Source organism: Hydra vulgaris, chromosome 10 (assembly GCF_038396675.1).
Source record: "Hydra vulgaris chromosome 10, alternate assembly HydraT2T_AEP".
Classification (NCBI taxonomy): domain Eukaryota; kingdom Metazoa; phylum Cnidaria; class Hydrozoa; order Anthoathecata; family Hydridae; genus Hydra; species Hydra vulgaris.
Genome location: NC_088929.1, coordinates 3,123,358 through 3,134,213, shown reverse-complemented (window position 1 = coordinate 3,134,213; position 10,856 = coordinate 3,123,358). Strand labels below are relative to the sequence as shown.

General features: G+C 28.9%; 2 protein-coding genes and 1 long non-coding RNA gene across 3 annotated transcripts; all 3 read right to left on the bottom strand.

Moving 5' to 3' along the window:
- Nucleotides 1-1,203: 1,203 nt before the first annotated feature.
- On the bottom strand, nucleotides 1,204-2,766 carry LOC136086474 (uncharacterized). The gene is made up of 4 exons (XR_010641354.1): nucleotides 2,680-2,766; nucleotides 2,226-2,341; nucleotides 1,587-1,706; nucleotides 1,204-1,362 (listed from the first exon to the last, which is right to left on the bottom strand). It is a non-coding gene; the product is annotated as an uncharacterized LOC136086474 (long non-coding RNA).
- A 5,287-nt stretch (nucleotides 2,767-8,053) lies between these two features.
- Nucleotides 8,054-8,875, bottom strand: LOC136086054 (uncharacterized). The gene has a single exon (XM_065808321.1). The coding sequence runs from the start codon at nucleotides 8,873-8,875 to the stop codon at nucleotides 8,054-8,056; it is 822 nt and encodes a 273-aa protein (XP_065664393.1).
- Nucleotides 8,876-8,911: 36 nt separating this feature from the next.
- On the bottom strand, nucleotides 8,912-10,610 carry LOC136086053 (zinc finger MYM-type protein 1-like). The gene is made up of 5 exons (XM_065808320.1): nucleotides 10,583-10,610; nucleotides 10,340-10,474; nucleotides 9,418-9,763; nucleotides 9,166-9,332; nucleotides 8,912-9,042 (listed from the first exon to the last, which is right to left on the bottom strand). Exons 1-5 carry the CDS (start codon nucleotides 10,608-10,610, stop codon nucleotides 8,912-8,914), a joined length of 807 nt encoding a protein of 268 aa, XP_065664392.1.
- Nucleotides 10,611-10,856: the final 246 nt, after the last annotated feature.

Sequence of the window (10,856 nt, the reverse complement as noted above, 5' to 3'; positions counted from 1 at the left end):
GAAAATACCTTTATAATCTTTAAATTCTTTAAAAAATATTATTATTATTCTTTTGTGTGTGTGTGTATTTAACATATGTTTTTTCATGCTTAAGATAATGGCGTCAAAAGTTTTGATAAGTTTTGAAACATTTGTCAAAAATCAAACAACAAAATACATTTTATTTCTCAAATGAGTAAAATGAATCTAAAAAAAAAGTAACAAAGTAAATAATATATATATATATATATATATATATATATATATATATATATATATATATATATATATATATATATATATATATATATATATATATATATATGTTTATGGTTTTATTACTAAATGTTATTTATAAAAAATCATTAATTTAAAAAAAGTCTAATAAATATCAGTATTAATAGATATATCAGTGTTAATAGGTATACTTATTCATTCAAGTATGTTAAAAAAAATATTAAAGTAAAAACTTCTTCTTTTTTTTTGTATTTTATGACTGTTTAAAGATTTTTTTTCAAACAGTCCGTAACAGGATTGCTGGATTTGTTGGACCGAGCGGAAATTCTCGGGAATTTTTTATATTTCATGTTTCCCAATACACGGGAAAATTATCATAATTTCCCAGACAGCAAGGATATAATGATCCCACACTTGTCCTGTGTAGACTGCCGCGCTGGACCGGCTACGGCTGCTGAATTTGGCAAAGCTCCGTTTGCTCTAAGGATTTTTCATGAACCAGCCGTGGCTAGCTACCCCGCGGACACGGTACGTAAAAAGACGTCTTTTAAACGTATTTTGAACGTTTTAGACGTCTTTTAAACGTTCAAAAGACGTCATTTTTAGGTCCTGTGCCCACTGGGTAGTGATGGCAAAACAGCGGCTGGCTATTGTAGGACAAGAACTGGCAGAACAACGAATAGCCATTATTAAACCGTACCATTGTTATTTTGCCTTTGATAACTAACTGGGTCGTGCATGAGATTGTTATGGATTTTCATTGGGCAATCCTATTTGAAGTCCCTCTACTTTCCTTAAAGACCCCGTCTTCTTAATTATTTAAAGTTGTCTTCAGCAGAGTCGACTGTAATTTTTTGGTTAAAAATTGGCGTATTTTTCATTAGTTTAAGGACAATAAAATGCATTAGACATTTGGTTATTGACAATTTTAATTTTTATGAATAAATTTGAAAAACAGGCGTAAATTTCAAAACATATTTACACGACAAAAAATAATTATTATACAATGATTTGACTCATAACGAAAGTACCATTCGACGATGGTTCTTTCTGCGATTCATAGCTAATCTTCAATATAATTCGTTATAAATTTCCGCTTCAATTTGTAACGCTATTTTTCTTCTTTAGTGCTTGCATCCATTTTAACTTTAATAAAATTAAAATAAACATAAGCATAATTTAATAATTTATTACATATACACTTATACAACAAAGTTATTATGTTACAATAACGATTTTTTTTATTACTGACAAAAAAGTTTAATAGTTACATAGACTTAAGTTTAGAATCTTTTTATAACTTTGTGAACTAAAATGTAATCAATTTCACAATGAAAATTTATAATTACAACCAAGAGCAGGATACTTACAAATATATTTGTTAAAACATGTGGTACTTGGATTATTATGAGCCAAAACTCCATTCCCGATTTCATGTCTTGAGATTTGACATTTCATGATTGAATATTTAATTTACTTCACAGCAGATTCTAAATAAAGTATATAACGCACTGTGACAAATTAATTTATCATTTTATTAAAAATAGGTGACTTTAAAATGTTGCCACAGTATGATTACATTTTAAAGTATCTTAACCTTTTTAAAAAAGATGCGCACTATCATTATACCATTAAAATATTAAAGATTGAACATTTAATATCATTAACATTTAACATTATTTAAATGAAAACCCGCATATAATATTCTTCATTATTGGCAACATCCAGATGAAATCTGTTTATCTAACTGCAACACAAACTTGTCAGTAAGGGAACAAAGAAGGATTTAATTTACTACTTGTGTCTGGTAGTAAATTAAGTCCTTCTTTGTACCCTAAAATGACTCTCAATCTTCCTAAATATTTTTTATACACTGAAACTGTTTTATTTATTTTATAAAATTCAGTAAATCATTAGTAATAGTAAAAATACGGGAAAAAAAATATTTCCTTCACTTAAACACTGAAAGCAGAAATATTTATCACTTATTGGATTAAGTATAAACTTACCAGATTTAGACGAACTTGAGATTTGGCAGTTTTGTGTCAACATTATGTTTATTTCCAGAGCTTCATTAATATTTGCTACATTTATGTGGTGGCACATTAATCATCACAAACAAACTCTGAAAATGAAACATCAATACTATTAAATCTAACAATTAAAATTATTTTCTTTAAAGTTATTTTATATAAAAAAACAAAATTAGAAAAGGCAACAAATCTATGAAATAGAGCTTTATTATCACAATAATAATATAGAATAAGCTACATATAAAACAAAAATCAGCTCAATAGCATCACTATTGGCAATTCCTAATAATTTTTAATGAAAGTATTTTAAAAATGAAACTATAGAGAAAAAATAACTTTGAAAGTTTAATATTAGAGCAAATTAAACACTTCCTTAAATATTAAGATAAAAGAAATATAACATAATTACTTTTATCATTATTTACCTCACCTTGAATATTGAACCTCATTAAAGAGTTCACATATACAGAAACATGTTATTTTGATTGAACAACTCCAACATAGAGAAATTCCTGTTAATAATTTAAAAGATTTATCATGTAAAAACTCAATGATAAATATTTCTCTCTATATTAGAAATTAAAAGGTCAAGAGGTGATGCAATGCAACTATACAGGTTTAATAATGACTTGGATGTAATATATTGGTATAATGCTCTAATATTTATAGAAAATTCTATTACAAAAGCTAACAAATAAAATATAAACAACAATATAAAAAGCCAAACGGTCAACATAATTTTTTATAAATAGAATAGTCGTCAAATGGAACCATTTATAACAAGAATTAGTGAAAGGGAAAAACTTTAATATATATTTTAAACACTATGATAAATATAGACAAAACTGTGAAAAACTTTTGTCTAAAATCTACTTTTGTTAGACTATACACTAATAATGTGTATTAAAACTTTGCTGGTTTATTTATATTTATTTATTGTATTTATAAGTAAACAAATTAGCAATTATATTTAGAAAAAATTATTAAATAATGATTAAACTCCTAGGGAAAAACAAAAAATAATAAAATCAACAACAAATTCTTCAAGTTATTTTGCTATAAAAACTTATATGTCCATATTATGTATAGTATAGTGTCTATTATGTATAGTATTATGTATAGTAACTTTTAATGTTAACTTTTAATATATAATAACTTTTTAACGTATTATGTATAGTTACTTTTTCAACATATTATGTATAATAACTTTTCCTATCTTGCGCGTCTCATGTGTTAATAATACTTAGGTATCCATTTTTTGACTTCAACAACTTTGCATAACACATTAACATTTTTATACTATATTTATAATAAAGATGTCATATTTATATTATGGTTATTAAACTATAAGAATATAAAAGATAAATGTGTTAATAACACTCAAACTATATTTTTTTTAAATGTTATGATTATGACAACAAAAAGATAATAAAAAAAGGCAAATTTGTTTAAATAATCTACACAATTATATACATATATTTTATTTATTTCTTCTTCTATCACACCTACCTTTCTATCAATATCTATCATTCTTCAGTTGTCGTTGTTTCAATAAATTAGGTTTTAAGTTCCTTTAATCAATTTAACCAGGTGAAAAAATTTAATTTAAGCATTTGACCAATTGAATGGTTAATGTTTGATGTAAATAATTACATTTGATTTAAATAGACTTGGAAGCAATGCTGATATAAGATAATCATTATGTTATTTGTAGTCTAACAACACATCCCATACGAAACCTTGTTTATTCAACAAAAGAATTAACTTACAATATTTTATTAAAAAATTATTTCAAAAACATTACTTCCTTTAATAAAATATCAATTTTAAAAACTTATCTTGAAATTATTATGTACGCAAACTAGAATATAAAAAAAACAGAAAAGATTCTCAATATTATATAAACTAGATGTAGGGTAGGGTGGGGCAAGATGACCCGTGGGGCAAGAAGTCTTTTTGCTTATGTGAGAGTATCATAGAACGGTAATGTTTTGTCCCTCTATAATACTATTCATAAAGTTAAAACAAAATCGTGGAATATAAAATATTTTTAACATTGCTGGTAGGTGAGGTTTAAATCGGTATATTACTTTTTGGAGTATTTTGTTAGTAAGTTGCTTCTAATTTTGAATGTTTATTGGATTAGCAATACTTATGCGATTAAGGTAAGAAATGTGTTGTTTTATAGATAATTTATCCCACAATAATATATAGTCAAGAAATTTTATAACTTAGCAATAAAATTAATTTTATTTGTATTAAACTTGCACTCACTACAGATGAGGCAAGATGTCTTCGGTTTCGTGGGGTAAGATGCCCTCAAAGGGCTTCTTGCGTCGTGGTTTTACGGAATTTCTACCATTTTTAAAGTGTGTTTAGAACATAAAAACGTTTACTAATTTAGTTATTGACAATGTTTATATGTTGGTTTATATGTTGATAACTATTATACATATTTATAAATAGCTTTCTAAAATAATTTTATATATTAAGTAAATGTTATAATGTATATGCTAAGTAAAATGAAGCTGTATCACATGCTATTGCTGCAATTCAATGCATATTTGTAAAACTTTCACAAATATGCATCGCATTCAGCTGAATGAAGTTGTATTAATACAACTTCATATATTATTACATGCGCATAATACAATTTTTACTAAAAAGAGCTGTTTTAGCATGCAATATCATATTAATAATTGCAACATCGTGTTATTGTTAATAATCTTGAGTAATTTTGTATGTACATGTAACTTTAGTAAGTTCTTATTTAACTCAAAGAGAGTTAATTTATAGATATTATGTAATGTATAAAATAATAATGTGTTGAATAATTATAAAATATTGTGTATGTGTTTGTATGTTTGTATAATTAAAAGTTCAAGGTTTTAATATTTCTTTAGATACATATTTAAATATTACAAATAATGGTGAAAAATTATGTGCGAAAAACACAGAGAGGCGCAACAAATGATAGAATAAAGTCATCATTAAGTGTAATAAAGATGGGCTGCAGTCTAAAGAATGTTGCATCAGAATTTAATATTAACAAAAAAACATTACAATGTCATCGAGATGGAAAAGTAAAAGTAGCTGGTGGTTTGTCTCTGGGTGAGAAATTTCCTGTTTTTAGTAAAGAATTTGAATTAAAGATTGTTACACAAGTTCAGATTATGGAAACAGCATTATTTGGCTTAAATAATTGCAACGTAAGGCAAACGAAAAGTTTCGAAAATAACTAGAGGTACTGTGACAGTTGTGTGTGCAATGAGTGCAAGTGGCACTTATGTCCCACCCTTATTTATATTTCCCCATAAGCGAATGACTGATAGGCTGGCTGTTGGTGCACCTTCAGGCTCAATTATTAGAGTTAGCTCCAGTGGATGGACTGATTCATCTTTATTTATTGAATGGTTAACACATTTTATTGCTGTGACTCATGCATCTAAAACTAATGAGCAATTAATTGTACTTGATGCTCATCGCAGTCACAAAACACTTGAGGCCATTAACTTTTGTCATGACAATGGGATCCATCTCATAACCCTTCCACCTTATTGTACACACAAGATGCAACCTTTAGATCACACATTTTTTAAACTATTGAAAGTTGGCTACAATACAGCAGCAAGCAACTGGATGTTATCACATCAGGGGCGTAGAATTTCATTTTTTGACATGGCAGGTATTTTTGCAACTGCCTACAACTTTACTGCAAACATTGACAAAGCAATCAATGGTTTTAGATGCTCTGGTTTATACCCAATAAATGACTTTATTTTTAATGATGAAGCCTTTGAAGCAGCTTTGCTCACTAATGAAGCTGAACCATTGAAAATCTGTCAGCAATATAGTGAATTGCCTAATTTGCCTCTTGTTGCACCTATACAGTTGGCAAATGTCATGAGCACAACAGCTGCTGCAAAATTGAAGGCTGTTGATGATGCAGTTTTGCCAATTGTTGATGAGTATCTTGGCCTTAATTCTCCCTTAAATATTTTGGAAAAGATTTTTCCGCGTCCCAAAATTCCTGTTTTAAGACAATGAAAGAAAAAGACAGAGTCAGCTGAAAACCTTACTTCTTCACCTTTCAAGAAGCGACTATAAGAGCATGAAAACAATGTAACAAAAAAAGCAACAGTAGTCATATTGCGTAAAGAAAAAGCTGCACTTAATAAGGTGATCAAGCAAAAAATGAAATCAATAAATTTAAAGACAAAAAAGGTGAAAAAGCCTGAAAAGCAGAAAGCAGAAAGACCTAATGGCATAAAGAAACAAATAAAAAGGAAGAAAGATATGGTTTCTGCCTCTGAAAGTTTTATCACTGATACAACTCAATGCACCATATGCTCTTGTCCATACAATGTGCCACCATTTGATAATTGGACACAATATAGTAAATGTACATCTTGGTACCACTTATCATGTGGTCCAGATGATTCAGACTTATGCTACTACTGTGAATCATAATTATGTATATGTTATTTGAACATTTATGTTAGTGATATAAATTAAAAAAAGTTATTTTTCTTCAAGACAATTGCATAGAATAATTGCAGTGTTTATATTTCAGTTATTTTAATAAAATGTAAAGAGTTTTAATAAAGAACTATTAATAGCTTTTATTTTATCTGATAGTTATTTTTAACAACTGTTTTAAAAGTTTGGGGCAAGATCCACTCTTTGGAGCATCTTGCCCCACGGCTGGGGCAAGATGTCTCCTTGCACAATTATTAGTTTTTTTAATTTTAAAGTTTATCACTAGTAATAAAGTAGTTATTTTATCTTACCAATGTCTTCTCTTATAAGTAAACTTTGATATTAAAAAGAAAAATTACTAGAAAATGTAAAAGTATTTGTTATATACGCTAAAGTTTAAGGGGGGCATCTTGCCCCACCCTACCCTATAACTTGTGGAATTTTATTGGACAAAAAATGAAGCCTTTCACTGTCCGCGGAGTAAGTTGTCTGGTCGGACTTTTTATTCTGGAGCACGGTCATTCAAACTTTACTAAAAAGCGCCAAGTTATTATACGCAAGCGCGTTGGCCTTAAGGCTATTCTCCATTCAGCTTTTTTTTAAACTTTCCGCGCGGAAAGCGACTTCACGCATGCGCACACTGTAATATTAAAAAAAGTTGGAGGAAAATTATAATAAAAGTTAGAGGAAATAAAAGCTCAACAACGTTGAGCTTTTGAGGCTTGAAAGCTCAACTTTGTTAAGCTTTTATTTTTTAAAATTTGAGCGGAAAGTTATTTGCTCCTATAGTATTATCCAATAAAAAACAAGAAAGCTATCACATGATAGAAGAAATAATATTTTGTTTTAAACAAACTTTGAAAAATAAACAAGTATACTTGGATTAACAATTTTGCTATTTTATGATTATATTATCAAATAATAATGCTAAATTAGATATAGTAAACGGGTAAATAAAGTAATAATTATTTTAGGAATAATATTACTAAACTTTTATAATATTTTACTTTACAACTAATTTGTTTTTGAATTATAAAAAGGTATAAAAGCAAAATGGAAATAAATAACAATGGTGATTTTGCTAGAACTAATGTCACCTGAACAACAAGCATATATTTTATCTTGGCTTCAAAAACAAAACAATTCACAGCAACTGTTTTTGTCGCAACCAACAATCAGTGGCGGATTAAGACTTTTCGGGGCCCGGGGCTATTTAAAAGTAGGAGGCCCCGTTCCACTAACAACGACAAAAATGAGTAAAACAAAGATTTTCTTGAAAACGCTATCGCTGATATTAATTTATATACAACTTGTATATATTTATTTTATTGAATTAAGTTGAGTGATTTTTTTGTGCTTTTCTTCCCCGCAAACTCTGCAATCACATCGCTGAAATCCAAAGTTTCTAATAATTTTGACTCAATAGTTAATCGTGCTATATTACTTAAACGACTATGGACCATTGTTGATCGGTGCATGTTCTTAACTCTTTTAAGAGTAGAGAATGATCTCTCAGCCTCGCAATTTGTTATGGGAACAGTTAGAAACAAGCGATATGCTATATAAACATTTGGAAATACATCAATAATATCGTCAGTCTTAGATTTATCTTTTTTATACGAAAAAAAACCCGGAGGCTGCAACTTTAATAATGTTACAAATTGTTCTATTTCAAATATGAAACTATCTTCTAAATCATTTGAGTACACTTCTACAATTTTTTTCGCGCTAACTTGCAATTCCATGGTACTAATAGTTAACAGCTTCGATAGAAATCCAAATAACTTATTTACGTGGTTGTAACCATCACTTCTTATAGTTAATTGTGTCACAAGTTTGTCAATAATGACAAAAAATGTATTCACTCGAAACTTGTCGGATACGCCTAAAGAATCAACTTGGTTTTCTCCGTTGCTCAATTTTTTAATTACCTTTCTTTTGTTCTTATCAGAATAGTTTTTTTCAATAAACGAGCTAAGTTTTTTTGATTCATTCTCAAATCTCGTAAAGTCGCTTCGTAAGTTTTTTACAAAGCCAATTAGTGAAACTAACATACTGTTTGCTGTGTGCAAATCTAATTCAACTTTTTGAAGAAATTTGCTAACTGCATTAAACCTCTTAAGTATGTGATGCCAAAGTACAGCCATGAATGCAAACTCTAGCTTAGTGTTCTTATTTAATAATCACAAAGCTTCATGACGAGTATCAGATTTTTCTTCTGTATCCTCAGCTATAAGACATAGCGCTGCATGAATCCCATCAAAATTTTCTACCAAACTTTTTGAAGCATCTGACCTACATGACCATCGTGTATCTGATAGGCGTTTGAGTGTAGCATGATTTCTTTTCAATAACTACCATCTATGTGTTGAAGCTACAAAAAATGAACACAAACTCTGGAGAACGCCAAAATAGTTGATAGAATTGATGCACTTACTGACACTGCACTGCCCTACTAAATTTAAAGAATGTCCAGCGCAGGGTATATGAAAAGCTAATTCACTCCGCTCTTTTAAACGTGCCTGTAATCCAGAATATTTACCAGACATATTGCTTGCATTATCGTATGCCTGTCCCCGACAATTGGTTATATCAATATCATATCTTTCCAGTAGATCTAAAATGTCATTAATCAAAGATTTACCGTCGTGGCTTTTAATTTGTAGAAAACAAAAAAAATCGTTCATACACGTGGCCATTTAGATAATAACGAAATATCACAGAAAGTTGATCCACGTGAAAAATATCAGGAGTCGAATCTACGATAATTCCCCAGTATTTTGCTTTTTTTATTTCGGTAATAATGTGCGTTAAAACCTTTTGAGACATAATATCAGTTAGCTCTTCACAAATAGTTTTAGACAAATAATTTACATTATCTTTGCCTTTATTTGCAAAAGTGTCAATGTGTTGCTTTAAAACTGGATCAAATTGAGTCAACAGTTCTAACATGCCTAAGTAATTTCCGTTATTTGACGATCCTATAACTTCATTATTGCCTCGAAATGCTAAACCTCTTCCGGCTAAAAAACTGGCTTACCATATATTCATCGACATGAGTATTTTGTTTTATGAATTCTATCCACTTAATCATACATTGAATATGTTCCTTGCTGTTTTCGTGGCCGAAAATAGTTTGTTTAGCTTTTTTCCAATTGTAAAAGCCACTTTTGACAAATATGTTGTCGTAATCGGTTGAAAACAACTTGCAAACATAACAAAATACACATCCAGTGGATTCAGAAAACATTAACCATTTTCGGTCACACTTTTCGCCATTATTCATCACTTTTTGAAAATATTTAACCGAATAATATCTGTACTGGTTTTTGAACATCCGCTTTGAAGATTCGAAATTAGAGTCTTTATTTTGAAAAAAAGCATACCCCTTGTTTAAATACTTCATACGTTCATTTTCTTTTAATTGTAATGGCTATAAAGCAGGGTCTTCGCGTAGAATGGTATCTAGGAAAAAAAATCATGATAAATAAGCCTAATAAAAAAATAATAATGTGACAATTTATAGAATAAAAATATTAACTGCCTAAAAAGTAAATTGTTTGTTTAGCAGATGTTAGAGGTGTCATTAAAGATAGTAAAAATTGGAGTACCTGAGTCAAGCTCATTGTTATGCATTGTAGATTCAACACTTTCAACTTCTTGAATTTCATTTGAAGGACCTTGGCAGGCTACCTCATTTTCCGTGTTATTGTTTTCATCTTTTCTTTCATTGTTTTTATTATTATCTACAGTTTATGGAAATTGCATAATAGTTTGGTTTGATGAAAAAAAATTTGTCATTTTCGGAAGTTTAGCTACCATTTCCTCTCTCTCTTTCTTCAATCTTCTTTTACAAGCTCCACTTTCATATTTTCTTAGCATTTTAATTTTAACTGTATAACCTGAAAAGTGTTAAACTGTTTTTTTTTTTCTCTTTCACGAATTTAGCGCTTCAGCTATTAAATGCATTCACACAAGAACTCTTTTGTGCGGAAGTACAAAAGAATTGTAGAATTGCAATCGTTAATGCATTTTCAAAAACAATATAATTATTCAAGTCATTAATAATTTTCCGAAGGGAATTATTTTTGTAGCAATTTGTACAAATATTACATTCAATTATTGCTA